At 55.3% G+C, this 22,384-nt stretch overlaps 1 protein-coding gene across 1 annotated transcript; it reads right to left on the reverse strand.

Annotated features, from left to right (window-relative positions):
• Positions 1–4,677: 4,677 nt before the first annotated feature.
• RNPEP (arginyl aminopeptidase) lies at positions 4,678–22,247 on the reverse strand. The gene is made up of 11 exons (XM_056110616.1): positions 21,781–22,247; positions 16,009–16,149; positions 15,645–15,793; positions 13,084–13,200; positions 12,336–12,571; positions 9,669–9,782; positions 8,956–9,068; positions 8,694–8,802; positions 6,739–6,963; positions 5,062–5,204; positions 4,678–4,972 (listed from the first exon to the last, which is right to left on the reverse strand). The coding sequence occupies exons 1-11, from the start codon at positions 22,219–22,221 to the stop codon at positions 4,814–4,816; spliced, it is 1,947 nt and encodes a 648-aa protein (XP_055966591.1). The 5' UTR covers positions 22,222–22,247; the 3' UTR covers positions 4,678–4,813.
• Between the last annotated feature and the right edge of the window lie 137 nt (positions 22,248–22,384).

Consider the following 22,384-nt stretch of genomic DNA (forward strand, 5'->3'; position numbering starts at 1 on the left):
GAGCAACACACTGCAGAGATGTCTCCTCACCCTGTGCCAGGCTGATTTCATCCGGTATACCTCAGAGGGGGAGAGGGTGTGTCCCTCCTCCTGCCCCAACAGAACCCTGGTATTTGCAAACCTCCAGAACCCAATCTCTGTCATGCTCATGGCTGGTCTTTACAAGCTCAGGACAAGCCCCTAACGCATGAGGATCTGCTAAAAGACCCAAGTATGCAGGTTTTGTGACTGAAATCTCCAGGTCCATAGAGTCAGGAATGGGCCCTCACCTCTCATCTCCCTGTGCTTCAGGGTACCTGGTAGTCACACCCACGAATTGCCTCTGGGCACCATATAAACTAATGGCCATGATCCAGACTCACAAATAAATCTCAGAAGAGAGCAACACACTGCAGAGATGCCTCAAACCCAAAATCACCATCTACTTAAAAATTTAACTCCATCTCCCTATTTAAACAATTTAGAATTCCAGGGCTGGAGCGATAGCACAGTGGGTAGGGCATTTGCCTTGCACACAGCCGACCTGGGTTCGATTCCCAGCATCCCATATAGTCACCCAAGCATCACCAGGAGTAATTCCTGAGTGCAGAGCCAGGAGTAACCCCTGAGCATTGCTGGGTGTGACCCAAAAAGCAAAAAAAAAATAAAAAAAATAAAAAATTTAGAATTCCTGGAGCCTGGGGGCTGGAGCAATAGCACAGTGGGTAGGGCATTTGCGTTGCATGCAGCCAACCCGGATTCGATTCCCAGCATCCCATATGGTCCCCTGAGCACCGCCAGGGGTAATTCCTGAGTGCAGAGCCAGGAGTAACCCCTGTGCATCGCCAGGTAAGGTAAAGGTAAAGGCCCTCCCGTTGATCGTCGATTTGCTCGGGCGGGCCCAGTAACGTCTCCATTGGAGACTTTGTTGTTACTGTGTCTGGCATATCGAATACTCTCGGTAGCTTGCCGGGCATCGCCAGGTGTGACCCAAAAATCAAAAAAAAAAAAGAATTCTTGGAGCCTGTGGCAAATGTGGCTATGTAATATCACATACTCTACACCACAGGTGAACCAAGAGTAGCATACCACATTTGATGGGGTGTAAGGTAGAAGGTAGCTGATCTTTATGTATAGCACTGTAGCACTGTTCTCCCATTGATCATCGATTTGCTTGAGCGGGCCAAGTAACGTCTCCATCATGAGACTTGTTGTTACTGTGTTTGGCATATCGAATATGTCACGGATAGCTTGCCAGGCTTTGCTGCGTGGTCGAGATACTCTCAGTAGTTCGCCAGGCAATCTGAGAGGGGCGGAAGAATCGAACTCGGGTCGGCCATGTTGGCTGTGTGCAAGGCAAACGCCCTACCTGCTGTGCTATCGCTCCAGCTCATATATATATATACATATATATATACATATATATATTCACACATACACACAATTAGGACACAAGGCTCAACCCATAACATGTTATTGATCTCTTATACAGGGGCATAATGGTTCCAAGGTGAGATACAACAATTTTCACACACTTTCCTCTAAGGAAAAGTTTTGGATCATTTTTAGTGATTATTCATAACAAACAATAGAAAATAAATTATTTAGCATTTGTCTTTGGAGCTTGGGTGGTGGTGGTAAAATTCAGAATAATGGTGGTGGAAGGTATAATGGTGGTGGGATTGGTGTTGAAATATTGAATGTAATAAATTATTGTGAACAATGTTGCAAAAATAAAATAAAATACAAACTAAAGCTCTCCAGGTGCTGGGAGGGGCAAAGATAAGGACAGTAATGACACTGAGAAGAAAGTCATCTCGTTTTGACTAGGTGTGTTATCCCCAACATGTAAATTTATTAGTATCTTTTTAGGAAGATAGAAGTTTATTGCAAAGTCAAGAGAGGAAAAGTCCCCAGCTGGGGAGCCCCTGAGTACAGGACTAAATCCCCAAAAGTAAGTTAAGGGCCAGAACTAGTACAGCAGGTATGCCTGGAATCCCATATTGTCCCCTGAGCACCCCCAGGAGTGATCCTGAGCATTGTCAGGTGTGATCCCAAAACAACAAAAATAACAACAGCAACAAAAATGTCAGTTGAGATTATCCCTCTGTGCCCAAGGCCCTGGGCTGGAGGGATAGCACAGTGGGTAGGGCGTTTGCCTTGCATGCAGCCAGCCCAGGTTCGATTCCTCCATCCCTCTCAGAGAGCCCGGCAAGCTACCAAGAGTATCCCGCCCGCACGGCAGAGCCAGGCAAGCTCCCTATGGCGTATTCGATATGCCAAAAACAGTAACAACAAGTCTCACAATGGAGACGTTACTGGTGCCCACTCAAGCAAATCGATGAAAACAACGGGAAGACAGTGCGGTGCTACAGTGCCCAAGGCCCTGGATTCCTCCCAGAGTTTGGTGTGAGATGTGGAGTGCAGAGCACTGTCAGGTGCTTCTGGCTGAGGTTTGGTTTGTCTTTGGGAGTTGAAATTTTCCTCTGGCATATATATTCTTGGTTCTCAGGCTGATTGGGGCAGAGCCCAACAGAACCCCCAGTGATTTTCCAGTTCCTGCTCTAGTTCCTCCTACACATCATCTCTTCCCTTTGTTTTCAGGCAGAAACTGGGACTTGCTTATAACCCATAGGAAATCCTGGGGTGTAGACCTTGAGAGCAGTAGATTAAACACTAGGTTTGCTAACTCTGAGTTGCCGTGGGACAAGAAGGCTTATGGAGGGTGTCACGTGGCCAGAGATCAAGCTCCTAACAGCCAACAGGAACTTGCAAACATCTGGCTCTTCCAATGAGAACCTAGTCGAGATTATGCTTTTGCTTGTCTGTGAGATCATAAATGGGTACCCAAGCCTGGGCTCCCGATGCACTGGAACTGGGAGATTGTGTTGCTTTAAGGTGCTGACCTGGTAGGAATTTGTTACATAACATTTAGAAAGAAAACAGAGTGACTTAAAGGGCCCTTATGGTGGAACAAAGCCAGCAAAGGCTGGATGGCTTGGGTACTGAGAAAGCCATGGGGACTTGCCCTGGCCTTTGTTGCTCTTGGGTTTCCAGGTCGAAGCCAGGAAATCAGTACTCCACCCAGTCCCGAACTCACCATTAAAATAGCTGCCCAGGGCCAGCAGGCAGGGCACTTGCCTTGCAAACAGCCAACCTGGGGTCAATCCCCAGCATCCCAAGTGCTCCCCCAAGCACCACCAGATATGATTTCTTAGTGCAGAGGCATGATTAAGCCCTGAGCACCACTGGGATGTATCCCCCTCCCCTATCCCCCCCCCCCCAAAAAAAATATCAACCAATACACACATTTTTTAAAACCAGCTATTCCAGCTCATAGATGGGTGAGGCCTGGGAAGCCCCAGGAATTACCAGGTCAGATCAAAAACCAAGAAAATGCAAGCCAGGTGGGAGCACAGCCGCAGCCCAAGAAACTTGGGGGACCACAGAGGACTGGGGAGTTGGGGACTAGGGCCTGGTCTGGCCTACCAGTTCTGCCGCCTGAATTCTTCTTATATGCAGGCACAGGGCCTGCACCATCCTTAGCCTGGGGGCTCCTAAAAGCTGGAAATGCTGCCAATCTCTGGGTCTGACTGCGGACCCCGAACACACACAGAGGAGGCAGGATGGCCTGATGGCAAAGGCACTGCCTTGAAAGTGTGAGGGCATGAGTTCAATCCTAGGGGCAGCAAACATTCAATCTCCAGGTAACTGCTGTCTGGGAACCCCCTTCAATCACAGTGTAACTTCTGGGGCTGGAGATAGCACAGTGATTAGGGCTCTTGCTTTGTGTGAGACCAACCTGGTAAGATCCCCCCCAGGAGTAATTCCTGAGCGCAGAGCCAGAGCATCTCAGGGTGTGACCCAAAATTTAAAGACAGAGAGACTGAGACTGAGACTGGGCTGGAGAGATAGCACAGAGGGTAGGGCGTTTGCCTTGCATGCGGCCAACCCAGGTTCAAGTCCCAGCATCCCATATGGTCCCCTGGGCACTGCCAGGATTCCTGAGTGCAGAGCCAGGAGTAACCCTTGTGCATCGCCGGGTGTGACCCCCCAAAAAAAAAGCAGAAAAAAAAGAGAGAGAGAAAACCTCTGACACATTGCAAGAGCCCCAGAGAGAGAGAGAAAAAGAGAGAGAAACCCCTGACACGTGGCATGAGTCCCAGCAAGCAGGGCCACTGAAGGTGTGGAGTTCCAGGGCACAGGCAAGGTTGTGCAGGGGTTTAGTCACCTGCCCAGCATGCAGCCATACCAGGAGTAATCCCAGGTCCAGGAAAAAGCCCTGAGTACCACTGGGTGCTAAATAGTGAATAGTAATAGTAATAAAATAGTAACTAAATGGTAAAATTAAATAAACCGAAAAGTGTGAGAGCCAGGTGTGTGAGTCAGGAATGCAAGGCCAGGTGTGCACACCAGATGTGTAACTCCTGGTCAGCACCAAGTAGTGTGCAGCCCCTATCAGCATCACAACCATGTGTGGGACCCCCTAAATCAGTTATTCCAAGAGAAGGGGAAAACACACACACACACACACACACGTGCACACGCGCACACACACCTGGTGTGAAGAAGAAATTCAACTCCGACTTGTCACTTAAAAATATTGATTAAAATAAGGAGGAAACCTGCAAAAAAGAATAAGCAGGCTGCATCCCTTTGCATAGTACTTGGAGATCAGCAAAAAGACAAAGTTCACTGGCTCTGTTCTTCCCAGGTTCTGGCAGAGGGAGGCAGGGGGGAGAAGAATGGTCCCCCATAGCCTGCAGCAGTCCTGGGGAGCCCCCGGGGGGCCCAGGGATGGCTTGGCAGCGAGCTGTACTGTGCCCGCTGGTGTCTAGCTGCCCTTGGGCGCCAGGATCTGCTGCACGTAGTTGACCACGTTGCTGTGGAGCTGGGCAGAGGTGGCAGCGAAGATCTCGTGGGCCAGGGTCTGCGCGGCTGCACTACCGCGCATCATGGCATGGTACAGTGGCAGCGTGTACTTCTGCTTCCCCTGCAAGACAGCGTGGGGAGTCAGTGTCCTGGCGGCCGGGCCCAGCCTGGCCATCACCGGACACGGGTGCTGCCATGAGGGCCGCCCACCTGGCTCTGCAGGAACGCCTTCACCTTCCCGAAGTCCTCCTGATGGTCGTTCTTGAGCACTATCTTGCCCCATCGCAGCCGCAGCTCGGCGTTGCGGGCCTCAGAGATCTGTGGGTAGGTCTCGGCCAGCTTCCGCACGTTCCCTGGTGGAAGAAACGGCCCAGCTCCACGTTGGAGGTGGACCCCAAGGAACAGAGACGCATCCCACCTGGGCACCCTGTGTCTGCCCTGGGGCCCTCTGCAGGCCTAGGAGAACCGAAACCTAGGCCACACATAGTGTCCCAGCTCAGGGGCACCCACACGTGGTCATGTCTGAGTCCCACATGGGCCCTTGGGCCAAAGGCCCTTCTTCAAATACTTGTGAGTCCTGTGACTCATCTTCCTCCTGGATTAGGGCACCTGGAGCAGCTCAGGCAACTTTTTCTTTTTTAGGTTTTATTTAATTTAGGGGCTGGAAAGAGAATACTCAGGTTGAACTCCCAGCACCCCATATGGTCCCCTGAGCCCTGCAAATAGTGAACCTGAGCACAGAGCCAGGAGAAAGCCCTGAACACAGCTAGGTGTGGGCCCCTTTTCTATTTTTTAATTTTTTTTGCTTTTTGGGTCACACCCAGTGATGCACAGGGGTTACTCCTGGCTCATGCACTCAGGAATTACTCCTGGCAGTGCTCAGGGGACCATATGGGATGCTGGAAATTGAACCCAGGTAGACTGCATGCAAGGCAAATGCCCTACCCGCTGTACAATCGCTCCAGCAACCCCTTTTTCATTTTTTAAAAAGTAAAAGTTTAGGGGCTGGAGCAATAGCACAGCAGGTAGGGTGTTTGCCTTGCATGCAGCTGACCCGGGTTCAATTCCCAGCATCCCATATGGTCCCCTGAGCACCGCCAGGAGTAACCCCTGTGCATCGCCAGGTGTGACCCAAAAAGCAAAAAAAAAGTAAAAGTTTAGTGTGTGTGTGTGTGGGGGGGAGAGTAGTGGCCCACAACACTGGTGCTCAGGAACTGCTCCTGGTTCTGTGCTCAGTGTGATTCCTGGTGATGCTTGGGGGACCAGATGTGGTGCCAGGGATTTAAATCAGGGCCTGCTGGCGTGCACTTCACCCCTGAACTATCTCTTTACCCCCAACCCCGAATATCTCATCAAACACGTTTTCATTTTTCTGGTTTTTGAGCTGCACCCAGCTCTGTGCTCAGTGTCCCCTGGCGGTGCGGAGGGGACCATGCGGTGCCGGGAATGAACTGGGGTGCCCACATGCTCAACCTCCTTGAACCTTCTCCCTGGCCACATATTTGCCCAGCGCCACCTGCTGCATGTTGTGGGCTTCTGCTTCTGCATTGCACCTGCCTGTTGAATATCATTTCTGAGCAGCAGCTTCGGGGGTGCTTAAGAGCCTGGTCTGGGGCCCAGCGCCACCCGTCACCAGCTCTGGCACCTCTGGGCACCTCCTTCTCCAGGGCCCGGGTGGCCAGGCACGATGTCCATTGCATGGAGTAATCCTGAGGATTAAACCCTTCCCTGATGCAGAACCCAGGCCCAAGGGACCCTCAGCACGAGGACAGTCCTTGCCAAGGCCTGTGTCTGTCCACCACTGCCTCCCTGGTCTAATTCGCACACTGTACCCCTCCTCCCGAGGCTCCGTCTGGCTCCCCACACTGGCTGCACCATGCACCGTACCCGGAGGAAGCGGGGACTCCTGCAGGATCTTATCCAGGAAGTAGACAAGCTGGTAGGTCCTCCAGGATGAGATGTCCACTGCCGCCACGGCCTGCATGTTGGGCTCTGGGGCCACCCACAGCTGGGCCAGCTCCTCCGCCGGGCCCATGAGAGAGTCCCCGGCCGAGAGGTCAGGGAGGTAGGGGGGCCAGCCGGGGATGTTCAGCCACCTGTCAAACTCGAAACCTGGGCAGCAGGAGAGACGCATGGCCGGTCACTTGAGCAAGCCACTCCGAGAGATGCCAGCGACCCTCTGCCCCGTCCCTCCGGGTTCTCTCTGGGACTTAGACTCACTCTGGCTCTGTGGGGGACCCTAGACTGTCCAGGCAGGGGTGAGCTGCCCCACTACAGGGTGAAGGTGGGGGCCGGAGAGATGGTACAGCGGGAAGGTGCTTGCCTTGCATATGGCACATTTTAATCCCTGAAACCACATGTGATCCTTAACACTGCCAGGGACTACTCCTGACCACAGACATAGGAATAGCCCTTGAGCACTGTGAGGTGTGGTGCCCCTAAAAGAGAGAGGAATGGGGGAAGGGAGGAAGGGAGGAAGGGAGAAAGGGAGAAAGGAAGGAAGGAAAGAAGGAAGGAAGGAAGGAAGGAAGGGAGAAAGGAGGGAGGAAGGAAGGAAGAAGGGAGGGAGGGAGGAAGGAAGGAAGAAGGGAGGGAGGGAGAGAGAAAGGAAGGGAGGAAGGAAGGAAGGAAGGAACGAACGAAGGAAGGAAGGGAGAAAGGAGGGAGGAAGGAAGGAAGAAGGGAGGGAGGGAGGAAAGAAGGAAGGGAGGAAGGAGGAAAGGAAGGAAGAAAGGAAGGAAGGAAGGAAGGAAGGAAGGAAGGAGGAAAGGAAGGAAGAAAGGAAGGAAGGAAGGAAGGAAGGAAGGAAGGAAGAGAGGAGGAAGGAAAGAAGGAAGGGAGGGAGGAAGGAAGGAGAGGGAGGGAAGGAGAGAGAGAGGGAGGGAAGAAGGGAGGGAGGGAGGGAGGAAGGAAAGGAGGGAGGGAGGGAGGAGAGGAGGAACCTGGCTACTGGGTCCTCCGCCAGCTCTGCCATGCCCTAGCAGAGAGGCCATGGGTACGCAGTTATGACTCTCTGCACTTTGCATTCATCTGCAAAATGGGCACGGGCGGCCCTGCTGACCCTGGCAGTGGTGAGCATTAGAGACACAAAGACACACGAAGGGCTCAGCATGAGGGTGCAGGGATGCAGCTCAGCAGAGAAGCCCCGTGTGCCCTGCATGGTGAGACCAGGACTCAGCCCAGCACTGCAACATGTGGAGTGTGGGGTCACAGAGGCCACGGCCCAGATGGCAGATCTCCAACCGGTGGGCACGGCCAGGTTGACCCCACTGATTGGGGAGCTGGTCTCCCCCAACCCGTGACGGACACGCCTAGCTCATAGTGGTGGGGATCTGGTCAGTGGTGGCCCCATCCAGGCCACCCCCACCTCTCCTAGGAGATGCCCCCAAGGCCAGCCACGAACTTGCCCCCACTCAGAAGGTGGCAGGAGGCGGCGACTTCACACTATGGGGTCTGTTCCCACCTTTCCCACAGTGCCAGAGACCACGCAACGCCAGGCCCGCCCCCCCCCCCCCAGTGTGTCTTCAGCCCCTGGTCCCACCTTCATGCTTCAAGACAGGGGTTCTGCCTTGGGGTCCGGCCCCAAGGGGGTAGGGGTAGGGGTGTGTGTACAGGGGTTCTGCCTTGGGGTCCGGCCCCGGGGGGGAGGGGTGTGTGTGTCTGGGCAAGAGAACCTCAGGAGATGGGAAGAGAGTCGGGGAGCAGAAGGGAGAGAGAAGTCCATGTTGGGCCCTCAGCCGGACCCCAGCAGGCCACTGACCACAAACCTCCCTGTTCCTCCAAATGTCCAATTCAGAAAAGTCCCTCCAGCCCGCTGGGCAGCAGCCAAACTGCCTGCTTACCTGGAAGTAAATCTACTCTCTTTTTCTTCAGCTCCGGGAAATAGTCCAAGTAGAATTCCAGAAAGTCATCAGCAAGGATACTTTGGAACTTGAATTCATCCACGTAGGCCTGTGCCGGGGGAGACGCTGCAGCGGTGTGGGGTCCCAGAGGGCTGCTCCTCCCCCCAACCCCATTCCCAGACCTGCCCCCACCTGGACGCCCCCAGATGCTCTCAGTACCTCCCCCTGCTGGGGTGGATCTCCCCACCCACCACCACTGTACCTTGAGAAAATCATCAAAGCGGCCCTGGTCCCCCACCAGGTGGGCCAAGTAAGAGACGAAGCAGAAGCCTTTCTCATAGGGGGTCTCGTTGTAGGTGTCGTCTGGGTCCACACCTGGTGAAAGCACACGGGGGAAGGCACAGGTCACCCTGAAATCAACTGACGGGGCAGGGCCTGGCCTCAGCTGGCACTGCCCATCCACGCCCCCTCCTGCCCCGGACAGCAAACACCCTGGACCAGGGAGAGGCCCATGGTCAGACCACAGGAAGGTCGTTTTCATAGTCCATGGCATCAAGGGGCCTGAGATCTGGTCTGAGCTCCCGTGACTACGGGTCTGATTAGTCAGATCGAACTGAAAGAAAACATTATACAGACAGAAACAAGTGACAGAGCCAGTTGCTCTGCATGTCCATAGATTGCTGGACACTGGTGTGGGCACCACAACAGCCCCTCAACAACAACAACAAAAAAGGGCAAGGGGCTCGCTGAGAATGATCTAGAACCACCCAAAGGCAGAGCCATGGGACATGGTCAACAAGAGATGCCCTGGCTGGCTGAAGGGCCCTGGCCAGGGGCCAGGAGTGGCTCCAGGAGCTCAGGGCAGCGCCTCCCTCTGGGGAGAGGCCCATGGACACTGGTCAGCCAATCACCCCACTGACAGGGGCCCAAGTTGTGTTTTCCAGGGAGGGGTCTGGGGTGGAGGCGCTCCTGGACCTGGTTCGATCTTCACCCGGAGCTTGTTGAGTGGGTGCTCCTCTCCTGTGACGTCCATGTGCTGCCGGAGCAGAGCCCGCCCTGTGGCCGCTTCCAAGCAGGTGTACGCCGCCCCTGCAGCAGGGAGAAAGCAAGGGTGGTGGGTGCTCCCGACACAAGGGGCTGTGCTGCACCCTGGTGGCCAGGGGGAAGAACGCTGCCACATGGCTTTCATGCGAGACAGGGGACTCAGCCCAGGGGTGCTGGGTACCGAGGGGGCCTGTCTCATCCACACACACAGACAGGGGGAATCGCTCATCTCCCTCTGACACCGACTTTCCTCATCAATGTCTTTTTTTTTTTTTAACCTGCCAAGCAGGGTTCAGGGGACCAGGTGGTGCCAGGAATGGAACCAGGGGCCTCTGCATGCCAGACAAGCACTCCAGCCCCTGGAGTCTCGCCCAGGCCCCAAATATTATAGGAGATGGGACATCCCAACCATGTTCAGAGACTATTCCTGGCTCTGTCATCAGGAAGGGTCCCTGGCAGTGCTCAGGGGACCACATGCAGTGCCAGGATCCAAATTGGGAGAGGGGGAGGGGGCTAAATATTATACATACATATGCATGTTTTCATTTGGGCCCACACCCAGTGGTGCTCAGGCTTTACTCTAGTCTCTGTGTTCGGGGATCACTCCTAGAGGTGCTCAGGGATGCTGGAGATCAAACTAGGATCAGCAGCATGTAAGGCAAGCCCTGTCCTATCTCTCTGATCTATTGCATATCTTTAAATTGGACATGCACTTTTGTTTTTCGTTTCTGGAGGGGTGTCACACCCGGTCGTGCTCAGTGCTTACTCCTGGTGGGACGATATGTGGCACTGGGTATCAAAGGCAAGTGCCCTACATGCTCTATTTGCTCACCTGCACCTTCCAAATATATCTTTGTATGTTTTGTGCTCAGGGCTAACTCCTGGCTCTGCACTTAGGGAACCCTATGGGGTGCCGGGGACCGAACTTGGATTGCCCGTGTGCAAGGCAAATGTCCTACCTGCTGTGTTATCGCTGTGGCCCCTCCAAAAATATTTCTTAAAACACCTGCTATACTGCGGGTCATCAATAATGACAATGCTGGGAATGTATTTTATTATTATTGTTTTTTTTTTTGGGGGGGGAATGTATTTTAAAAGCAGAGCAGGGCACAGGTCAAAATTCTGGGCTGGAGCTTTTGGCAGAAATGCATCCAGTCCCCGCAGTAGGTTACCGGCGCTGGGCCACCCCAGATGGGAATAGGTTTTGTGCCTTGGCCTGTTCCCCCTGGTAGCTCAGAGGCTGCCATCCTCCAGAGGCCACTGGACAATCAGGTTTGGGCCCGCACTGATGAGACACGCAGGGCCTCACGGGATGGGGGTGGAGCTGGCCCTTTCCTCCCCACCCCAGTGAGATCCTGAGTCGCCACCCACGAACAGCCTTTCTGGCTCCTGATCAAGCTGCTTAATGGCCATGATCCCAGAGACTAAGGAACAAATCTCAGAACCCAGCAGGTTTTGGCAGAAATCCCTCCAGATTTAATTATTAAAATTTTGGAATTCCAAAATTGCATGGCCCCTACTGAGGCTGTGCAACATCATATGTTATTCATAACCAGCAATAGAAAACAAATTGTCTACGGTTGCCTTTTCAGCAGATCTGAGTGTTGGGGCAAAATCCCAAATAATAATGGTGGGTCTGGTGTCGCAATATTCAATGTAATCAAAGTAGAGAGAGAGTAATGTGGAAATCTTCTGGGGTTTTTGGTGGTGGAGAATGGGCACTGGTGAAGGGACGGGTGTTCCATCATTGTATGACCGAGACTTAAACCTGAAAGCTTTGTAACTGCTCTCATGGTGATTCAATAAATTTATAAAAAGGGGAAAAAAAAAAGTAAGGTGGAGTTCATGCCCAATTCAATCAGCCTAGTCAATGGCTGAATAAATAGCAATACTCCCACATTAAAAAAATAAAAAGTTCTGGGCTGCTTTGCACAGGGGCCTGAACCCTCCTCTTACAAAGTTACAGGGACATGGTACAGAACAGGACAGAAGGGGCCAACCCTGCCTGACTCCCTGGGATGCCGAGACACAGTTCAGTGAGGCTCTTCCTTAAGGCATCTGGTAGCATGCAGCCATGTGGGAGCCGAGTGAAGGGCCAGAGAGGGTCTGTCACACTGAGTTGCCCGACTGGCTCATTCCGTCCACACGCCTTTCCTGAGACCCTCTGGGCCCAAGCCCTGCTCATTCACTGGGCGCAGTGATACGGAACTGGGCCTCATGACGGTCTCCATGGCCTGTTTGGTTATTGCTTTGGGGCCATACCTCAGCAATGTTCAGGGGCTGTTCCTTACTCTCTGCTCAGGAGTGATCCTGGTCACTCAAGGCCGTCAAGGGTCTATACATGGTACTAGGGACTCAAGTGGGGCCAGGGATGCCAGCCCAGTGCTGTGACCCCTGCGCTATCTGGCCTTTGGTGGCCTTTCTGAGTTAGGAATAGGCAAAACATAGTCTTAAGGCCAAGCCTGGTGCTCTGGAGATGCTGTTGTTGCCAAGGACGCCCCTTCCCTCCGTACACCTCCCTGCTGAAGCACCCTGGGCACAGCCAGGCTCGGGCGGGGTGGGGGGGAGGCCCAGGCCAGAGTGGCACACGTGACTCACCGAAGAGGGTGGTGGAGATTCTCCTCTGGGCATACATGGTGAAGCCCTCGTTCAGCCAGAACTCGCTCCAATTGGCATTGGTGACCAGGTTCCCAAACCAGCTGTGGGAGATTTCGTGGATAATGACGTCGGCCAAGGAGCGGTCCCCCGCCAGCAGGCAGGGGGTGACAAAGGTCAGACAAGGGTTCTCCATCCCTCCAAATGGGAAGGACGGTGGCATGAAGAGCACGTCATACCTGCCAAGAAAGGGGGGAGGGGCTCAGCCAGAAGCCAGGCTCCCCTCCCCTGCGGGACCTGGCCCCGTGAGGCCCTTCCTCTCTCGAACCCCCAACTCCCACTCTGCTGGGCAGGACCTGGGGGGCCTGTCAGCTCCCCGCCATGGAGCGGGGAGAGAGCTCAATGGGAGCCGTTGTCAGGGACCGGAAGGGCTGGGCAGAGAACCACCAAGGAACCTGAGGTCTGCGAACATGAAAGGGACCAGGGGAGCTGGGCGACAGGGGGTGTGGGGTGATGGGGTGGCAGTGGATGTGGGGGATGTGGGGGTGGCGGGGGCGTGGGGTGACAGGGAGAGTGGGTGACAAAGGGGTGTGAGGTCCCATCTCCAAGTGCAGCTGCTTCTGGGCGCCTCTGATCCCATGGCGGGGGCTCCCCTCTCCCGGGTCCCCCCTCAGTGACTGTGAACAAGGCCTGCCTGCCCCCTGCCTGCCACCTTCCTTCTCGGCTCCACTTCTGGGGGGCGACACCTCACCGTCCCCACACGTAGGGTCCGAAAAGCTTCTCTCCGGCTGCCAGAAACTCTTCAATCACCCCGTCATACTCGTCCTTGGCAGCCTGGATCAGGCAGGGCTCGGCCCACACGCGGCTCCTGGAAGGAAGGGCGGGGACGCACAGTGAAGGGAAGGGGCGCACCCGCCCAGCAACCACGCCAGGTCACGGGGCACCCCTGCAGGAGTGCAGTGCCAATGCCAGAGGGTACCGAGCCGGGGAGCCTCAGCCTCCTCAGAGAAAGAGAGAACATGGCAGCCCGTGGCACGCCATCAGGGTCTCCACCTGTGTCTTGTGTCCACAGCCGAGGAGAGCAACAGAAACACTTGGATTCAAATCCCAGCCCCTGCCAGCCAGCCGGGGGCAGGCACCAGCCACTCCATCACTGCCCGTTGGCCTGCCTGCAGGTGGCCCCGTGATGCTGGCACCGTGTAAGGGAGAGGCTTGGCCCAAAAGGGAGCCAACGGTGAGGCATCTCTCTCTGCTAGAACACCTCTGCCAAGCCCCTGCCTCCCTGCAACAGGGGCCGCAGACCCTCCTCTCTAATACGCCCCCATAAGAGCTTAGGATGGGGGGACTGTCCTGGGTGGAGGGCTGCGGCGCCTCCTCCCTGGTCAAATGGCATCGTCACCTCCGGTGCTGTCATTTGATCATGGAGCTAATTTTAAAATAAATCAGCAGTGTCCAGGGGCCAGAGAGAGACACGACAGGGGTCTGGCTACTTGCCTTGCCTGAGGCTGACCCAGGTTCGATCCCCAGCACCACATCTGGTCCTGTGAACACTGTCAGGGGTCACTCCTGAACGCAGAGCCAGGAGTAAACCCCGAGCGCCACTGGGTACAGCCCCAAACCAAAAGCAAAAGCAAAACAAATCACCAGTGCCCAGTGTGTTTAGAAGTGACCGTTGTCTGCCTTCCCGCTGCAATTCCAAACCCAGCCTTAGGAGAGCGAACACTCAGTGATGCATGTGATGCATTCCTTCTCACCTGTCTTCTTTTTTGCTTTTGCTTTTTGGATCACACCCAGCGATGCACAGGGGTTACTCCTGGCTCTGCACTCAGGAATCTCTCCTGGTGGTGCTCAGGGGACCGTATGGGATGCTGGTATTGAACCCGGGTCGGCTGTGTGCAAGGCAAACGCCCTGCCCGCTGTGCTATCGCTCCAGCCCCTTCCTTTTCACTTGTCTTCCCGCCCACTGCCAGGTTGGCATTCTGGGGGCACTGACCTCCCCCCACTCCACTGTCCATTGGACACCCTGCTGGAAGGAGGCTGCCTTGTCTTCCGAGGCTGGCAGTGCTTAGAGTAGGAGGGCCCGGGGGTGGGGGCATGGGTCCTCTCTCCTTCCCTCTGACCCCGGACGTAGACAGAGCCCTGCACTGGGCTGAGGGGGGCTCTGAGGCGGGAAATGCAGCTGCCAAGGAAAGAAGAAAGGGTGGGGGCCTGGGTGAGGTGGCTCTGACCTTTGCTCCCGCCTGCCCTTCAGGATGGAAATGGCATTACCAGGCAAGGGACAGTGGCACTCCTGACCAAGCTCCCGTGCCAGACACCCTGCCAGTCCCTCAGAGCTGCACGAGCCCCAGCCACGGGGTCTCTCTCTGCCACTGAGGTTCAGGTTTCTGCACCTGGAGGAAAGCAAACAGGAACTTCTACTCCTTCTGGGGCAAAACAGTGAGGGCAAAGTTGCTTAGAGGAATTAAGCAGTCCTGGGGAGATGGGGTGCAAACAGTTTCGCTATGCGAGCTTATGGCCAGAAGGAGATTTGGAACTTGGAGAGACCAATCAAGCGCTGCCTGCTCCACCTTCCAGGCCTGGGAGCCAGCACAGCCGGGAGACGCTTGCTGGCCTTGCACCTGGTCACCCTGGATTCCATCCCTGACACCCCCCAGGGGCCTCCCGTCCCTGCCAGGCAAGATGCCAAGCCAGGAGTAAGCCCTGAGCACTGCCAGGTGTGGCCCCCAAAACAAAACAAAACAAAAACAAAAACCAACCAAAAGGTCAGCTTCTCAAGTTGGTGCCTGAGCTCGAATCTCAGTCCTAGGCTAAGTGACAGCTGGGCCACAGCAGCTGCTACTGTGCTAGTGATGCTGGAGGGAAGCAGAGAGAGGGGCCAGAGGGGGAAGAGAAGTGGGGAGAGAAAGGGAAAGAGGGGCTGGAGTAATAGCACAGCGGGTAGGGCGTTTGCCTTGCACGTGGCCGAACCAGGTTCGATTCCCAGCATCCCATATGGTTCCCTGAGCACCGCTAGGAGTAATTCCTGAGTGCAGAGCCAGGAGCAACCCCTGAGCATCGCTGGGTGTGACCCCTCACCCCAAAAAAAAAGAAAGGGAAAGAGAGGGACAGAGAGGAAAAGAAAGAGAGAGAGAGAAGGAGGAGAGAGAGGGAGAGGGGGAGAAAGAGAGGGAGAAAAAACATGAGCTCCGCCCACTCCATCCTGCTGTGTATGTCTCTGCTCAGCTGCCTCAGAACCACAGCAGCAGGTAACGGTCAGAGGCCTCCGGCCGGCTGCAAAGCCAGAGTCAACCTTGGCAATGGGCTATCTCCTACCTGGGCCCAACTTCCGCCGAAACCAGGTCTCCGACGGCCAAGGCTATCAGGTAGGAGGGGATGGGCCGGCTCATCTGGAAGAAGAACTTGCCGGGCCCTTTCGTCTCCCAGGTATCGGCACTCATCACAGCGGTGAAGCCCTCGGGGACCTGGCAACAGAGAGCGATGGAGCGAGCTGGGACCATGGCCCCAGGGGGCGGCAAGCAGCCTTCCCGCCTGCCCATGGTGACACGGAGACCTGACTCCCTCTTGGGAAGCAAAGACATTTCCAGGAGCTGAACCTAGGCCAGACGAGGGGAGTGGCACGCCCATGTGGCGGCTGGGCGTCAGCACAAACCCAGTTTCCGAGCCGCGGCACGCTCACCTGGACCTGAGCCGAGTATGTGAACTTCATTGCCGGGGTGTCGAAGCAGGGGAAGAAGGCCCGGTTCAGAACAGCCTGACCCTGCGTGTACACGAAGGGCTTCTTCTTTCCCGCCGTCTGCTCGGGAGTCAGCCAGCAAACCTAAGGGAAGGGCAGGACAGTGCAGAGCTCACACCCTGCACCCCTCCCCGACCCAAGCAGGGGGGAAATGGCTAGCGAGCGTGGGAGGAGGGTTTCAGGCAGTCCACGCGTGCCTGCCCCTGCCGGCTGCGCTTCTGGGCATTAGACCCCTGCCCCCTTCTCAGGGCTGACCACTCCTTCCCGCCCCCCCTCCCCCGCAGGGTCCTTCCTCACTGTAGCCTCCTGCATGTCTCTGCACGTCTCAAAACAGCCCAGCTGATCCTCCAGAGGCCACTGGACAGTTACGTTTAAGTCCGCAGTGACGAGACATGTTGGGCCTCACGGGATGGGGGTGGAGCCGGTCCTTTCCTCCCCACCCCAGCGAGACCTCAAGTCATCACCCACAAACAGCCTCTCTGGCTCCTGATCAAGCTGCTTAACGGCCATGATCCCAGAGACTCAGAAACAAATCTCGAAACCCAGCGGCTTTTGGCAGAAATGCGTCCGGAACCATGCAGTAGGTTACTGTCGCTGGGCCACCCCAGGGGGAAAGGGTGTTGTCCCTCTGCCTGCTTTCGCCTGGCGGCTCGGTGGCCGTCATCCTCCAGAGGCCATTGGACAGTCAGGTTTGGGCCCGCAGGGACGAGACATGCAGGGCCTCATGGGATGGGGGTGGAGCCGGTCCTATCCTCCCCACCCCAACAAGACCCCAAGTCATCACCCACGAACGGCCTTTCTGGCTCATGATCAAGCTGCTTAACAGCCATGATCCCAAAGACTCAGGAGCAAATCTCAGAACCCAGCAGGTTTTGGCAGAAATCCCTCCAGATTTAAGTGTTAAAATTTCGGAATTTCAAAATCGCTCGGCCACTATTGCAGCCACGCGACATCATATGTTATTCATAACCAGCAATAGAAAACAAATCGTCTACTGTTGCCTTTTCAGCAGATCTGAGTCTTGGGGTAAAATCTCAAATAATAATGGTGGGTCTGGTGTCAAAATAGTGAATGTGATCAAAGTAGAGAGAGAGTAGTATGGAAATCATCTGCCCTACAGGTAGGGGGAGGGTGTGGGATGGGGGTATACTGGGGTTGTTGGCGGTGGAGAATGGGCACTGGTGAAGGTATGGGTGTTTCACTGTACGACCGAGACTTAGACCCGAAAGTTTTGTAACTGCTCTCACAGTGATTCAATAAATAAAATTATAGGGGCTGGAGAGATAGCACAGCGGGTAGGGCATTTGCCTTGCATGCGGCCGACCGGGGTTCAGTTCCCAGCATCCCATATGGTCCCCTGAGCGCCGCGAGTAACTCCTGAGTGCGGAGCCAGGAGTAACCCCTGTGCATCGCCAGGTGTGACCCAAAAAAAGCAAAATAAATAAATAAAATTATAAAAAATGGAAAAAAAAGAAGGTGGAGTTCATGCACAATTCAATCAGCTAATCAGTGGCTGAATAAATAGCAGTACTCCTACATGAAAAAAAAAAAAAAACGCCCAGCTGGCCTCTGACCTCTCTCCTGTTCCCACCAAAGGCACGTCTCATCAACAGGCATGAAGACAGCCGGAACGCAGGCCCAGCAAAGCAGAATCAGAGCTGGGAGAAGCCGCGGTGCCCCCAGGCTCTCCAAGCCCCAGATGCACCCTTACGGAATAAATGTATTTTCTATTTGGAGGCATTAGTTTTGGGTTTTTGGATCTTTTTAGGGTTCATCCAGTTTTTTTTTTTTTGGTTTTGTTTAGTTTTGTTTTGGGGCCACGCTGATGGCGCTCAGGGCTTACTCCTGACTTAGCTCAGGGATCACTCCTGGTGGTGCTCAGAGAATCATATGAGATGCTGGGGACTGAACCCGGCTTGGTCATACGCAGGGCAAGTGTTCAACCCACTGTACTTTCTATCTCTCTGGCTCTGAGACTTCAGCTTTAATTTTCTGTTGCACTCTATTAGCTCAATCAAAGCTAAGTCAGAAACACTTACTACAAATCCAATTCTCTGTTTTTGGGGACGCACCAGTGGTACTTGGGGGTTGCAGGACCAGGCAGTGCCAGGGATCAACCCGAAGCCTCCTGCTTTTTAAAGCACGTACTCCACCACTGACCCATCTCTCTAGCCCACAAACTCCATTTCAGCCCAGAGCGAAATGTTCTCGTACAGCAGAATCAGACATAAAACTAGGGATGGGAGTGTGCAGAGGGGAGCAGGGCAAGTCAGCAGATGGTCATTTAGAATTTAGAAAAAGGAGCTGGCGAGATGGGACAGGGGTTAAGGCACTTGCCCTGAGTGTGGCTGGCCGGGGCTCAGTCCCTGGAACCGCGCATGGTCAGTCAGTCTCTGAAGCCCTCCCAGGAGGCCTGAACACAGAGCCAGGAGTAAGCTCTGAGCACATGGGGTGTGGCCCAAAGGAATGACACAAAACAAAAGCAAAACAAACAATTAAAAATCAAAACTTGTTGGGGCTGAAGCGATAGCACAGCGGGTAAGGTGTTTGCCTTGCATGCAGCTGACCGACTTGGGTTCAATTCCCAGCATCCCATATGTTCCCCCGAGCACCGCCAGGAGTAATTCCTGAGTGCATGAGCCAGGAATAACCCCTGTGCTTCGCCGGGTGTGACCCAAAAAGCAAAAAAAAAAATTAAAAAATCAAAACTTGCGTTTGCAAGATGAAATGAGTCTTTTTCCCAAGAATGTGACACAACTGGGGTGGGGGGGTTGGGTGGGGGCAGAAGGACAGCTCAGTGGACAAAACCACAGCTCCACCTCACAGGCCAACATCTGGAGTCACAGCACGTCAATACAAGAGCCCTCAATCAGCTGTCACAAAATGGATTTTACCTGAGTTCCCATGCAATTCTGCTGTGAGCCTAAAATAGCTCATCTAAAAAAAAAGTCCATTTCTACCTGGACTCTAGAGACGGTTCAAAGGAAGTAGGGGGGCTGGAGTGATAGCACAGAGGGTAGGGCGTTTGCCTTGCATGCGGCTGACCCAGGTTCGATTCCCAGCATCCCATATGGTCCCCCATCACTGTCGGGAGTAATTCCTGAGTGCAGAGCCAGGAGTAACCCCTGTGCATTGCCGGGTGTGACCCAAAAAGCAAAAACAAAACAAATTGAAGGCAGTAGGGTGTGCACAGGCCCCTTTGACTCCCAGGACCCCGACCACATGACCTCTGAACACCACTGGGGATACCCTCCCCACAAATAAATCAAAAACAAATTGAAACTAACATGGCCTAGCCAGTGAGGCTGGGAGATGGTTGCCAGGGGAGAGAGTACGCGTGAGGCCCTGAGTTCGATCCCTGGCACCGCATGGCCTCCCTAGAACGACCGCCAGCTCCAGAGCTGGTGCACAGCGGGGCCAGAGCACTGGACCACCATAACACAACCCCTGGGCCTGGGAGAGACGCCTCGGGAGCAAACGTTCCTGCCTTGCAGGCATGGGCCTTGCACTCCCTGCCCAAGCCCCTGCATTCGGTATCCACTCTGCTCTTTGGGAGCCAGGGGGCCACAACCCCTGGCAACAGCTGAAACTCAAGTGTGCGAGTCCCAAGGAGACCAAAACTACAAGAGGGTTAGCGTCACAGCCAGGAATGCACCTCCCAGCGAGCACCACCTCCCGGGAACACTAAACAAACACACTGCCAGCTTCCGTATGGGATCCTGGAAAAGGGAACCGGAAAAGGCTCTGGACTAGTCAGGAGCAATGCAGAGCTAGGGGGCCCTTCACTGTGACAAGTGTATCAAGCTTGTAAGTGCCAAGGAGCCAAGGATGCTTCTGTGGCTTACAGGAGGAACGTGGTACTGGCTGTTCCGTGTTCCTGTGCATCCGCTGCTTTTTTTGAAAAGTAAATCCTACAGTGGGTAGGGATAGACTTCAAGTGGTAGAGCACATGCCTTACATGTGAAGTCCCAGGTTCAATCCCCAGCAACACGGATGGAACCACAGTCTGTCTTGTGCAAGGCAAACAAGCTACCTGCTGTACTATTGCCCTCCCTCTGACCCCCAAATGGTTCCCTGAGGCCACCAGAAGTGATCCCTGAGAGCAAGGCCAGGAGTAAGCCCCAAGCATTGCTGGGTGTTTCCCCCTTCAAAAATTACTGCATTGACAATAAGACCCAATACAGAACACCCATGAGGTTCCAGGCACTGTAGCAGGTGTACACATGTATACTAGTCATAGAGATAACTCTTTTCACTTCTGCAGGCAGAAACTAGTGGCAGGTCCTATTAAATACTGGCCACCATTCCCTCCTCCATAATTTCTTACTCATCATCTCTGAGTTTCTGTTTCGTTTTTTGGGTTATGGGGCCACACCCAGCAGTGCCCATGGCTTATTCCTAGCACCCCAGGGGTACTGGGGGAACATATGTAATGTCAAGGATCAAACCCGGATTGCCTTGTGTAAGGGAAATGTGCCTGCTGTACTATCTCTCGGACTCTTGTCTGCTTTTGATTTTTTTTTTTTTTTGATGACCTGATGGAAAAGTGAAGGAGCTGGGCAGTAGGCAGAGCTCAGGACAGAGACCAAAGGTCAGGTGTGCTGGAAGGCAGAACCTGTGCTCAGGTAACTTTCAAGGTGCAAAGGGCATCTGTACCTAGCCAGGCCCTGCCTGGTCTTCAAGGGGCGCATCCAGCGTTCATTGTTCCTGTCAGCAGCTGCTTTTAGCACAGAGTCAGAGAGGCTGGACTGTTCCAGCTGCCTGGCCAACTTGGAGTTCCTTTCCCCAAACCCGCAGCCAAACCCACTCACAGGCTGTTGTGTCAACCCTCAAGCCCTGTGCTTTCCTTTTGTCGGATTCCTTTCCATGGTTCTGAACTCTCTATTCTTAAAAAAAAAAAAAAACAACCCAAAAACTCGTTTGGTCACCACGCCCACTTTTGCACAGGCACACCACCTGACTGTGTTCAGGGGTCACTCTGGACAGCGCTGGGGGCTGAGGGGCACCCTGTAAGGTCCTGCCCTGTGAGCTGTCTCCCAGGCCGCCTAGCTTTCGCTTTTGAAACAAGTTCCCAAAGGGTCACTAATTCTGGCCCTTCAAACCAGTTCTAAGAGCAAAAGGAGAACTGGCAGCCCTGGAAGCAGCGTCCATCACAGCCCTGGGTGGGGGGGAGGACACATGGGGACCCCCAGTACCACATCCTGTCTGGGAGGCAACCAGCAACGACTGACCGAGACCCCTGGGCTGAGCCTCCCCCGCCCCCCAGATGGTCAGATTTCTGAGTTAACCAACACAGAGAAGGTAAGTGGAGATGCAGGAGAGTTCGCCCGGATTACGACCATCAATCAGGGCCGGGACTTCAGAGCAGGAAAGCAAGAGCAATCAGGTTTTCCGGGCTGTTTCAACCTGCTGCGGGCGAAGCCGGCCAGAACACAGGGCCAGTCCCATCAGGCTCATCAGAGAGGGCGCCCGGGGCAGCCGGCGGGAGCAGAGGGCGGGGGTCCCCACGGACCGGGAACTCCGGGCCAATCTCGGTTCCACTTGGGAACAGCTGGCGGTCGGGAGGCCTGGGGGATGTGGAGAGAAGGACCGGCCCTGCGCGGCAGGGGGGAGGAGGGCGGGCTAAGAGGTGCAAGGCCCGGGGCTACGCGGGTCCGAAGGCGCGAGCAGCTGGCCAGACGGGGACGCCGGGCGCCCAGACCCCCGCGCACTCACCCCGGGTCCCTCCCCGACGGTGTAGGTCAGCTGCAGCTGGACGCGCTCGCGGGCGGCGCAGGGCTGCGGGAAGTCCATGCACAGGGCCTGGCCGTAGCGCGCGAAGGGCTCCGTGCGGAAGGGCACCGGCTCCCAGGGCAGGTCCTCGGCGCCCGACCGCCGCAGCTCCGCGGCCGTCACCGCGAGGCATGGGTGCGAGTCTAGCCGGAGCTCAGAGGAGCCCAGGGGCATCAGGCAGCGCAGGTCCATCACGGCCCGGCCGCGCAGGCAACGGCTCCCGGCGCCGGGCCCCGGCGGCCCGAACTCCACGTGCAGGTCCAGGTGCAAGTGCAGCAGCTCGAAAGCTCGGAAGCTCGAAGCCGTCGCCACGTCCTCCGCCTGCGCCGAGTGCAGCGGCCGGGAGGTAGCGCGGGAGGAACTCGCAGGCCCGTCGCTCGCCATGGCTCGCAGCGGAATAACCTGCCGGCCGGGCCGGCGCCGCGGCGCGCAGGGCGGCCCCGCCCCTCTGTGCGCAGGGAGGTCCCGCCCCGCTCAGGGAGGCCCCGCCCCGCGCGGAAGGGCCCCGTTCCGTTCAGGGAGGCCCCGCCCCTCGCGGAGGGGCCCC

This window comes from Sorex fumeus, unplaced genomic scaffold, assembly GCF_029834395.1.
Source record: "Sorex fumeus unplaced genomic scaffold, SorFum_2.1 ptg000010l, whole genome shotgun sequence".
Lineage (NCBI taxonomy): Eukaryota > Metazoa > Chordata > Mammalia > Eulipotyphla > Soricidae > Sorex > Sorex fumeus.

Coding starts and splice junctions, on each gene's coding strand:
- RNPEP (XM_056110616.1), bottom strand. CDS start 22,221: ATGGCGAGCGACGGGCCTGCGAGTTCCTCCCGCGCTACCTCCCGGCCG. Junction 8,803..8,955: donor GCTTTGATGATTTTCTCAAG/GTACAGTGGTGG, acceptor CCCCCGGCACAG/GCCTACGTGGATGAATTCAA. Junction 6,964..8,693: donor GAGAGTAGATTTACTTCCAG/GTAAGCAGGCAG, acceptor CCTGCTGCCCAG/GTTTCGAGTTTGACAGGTGG.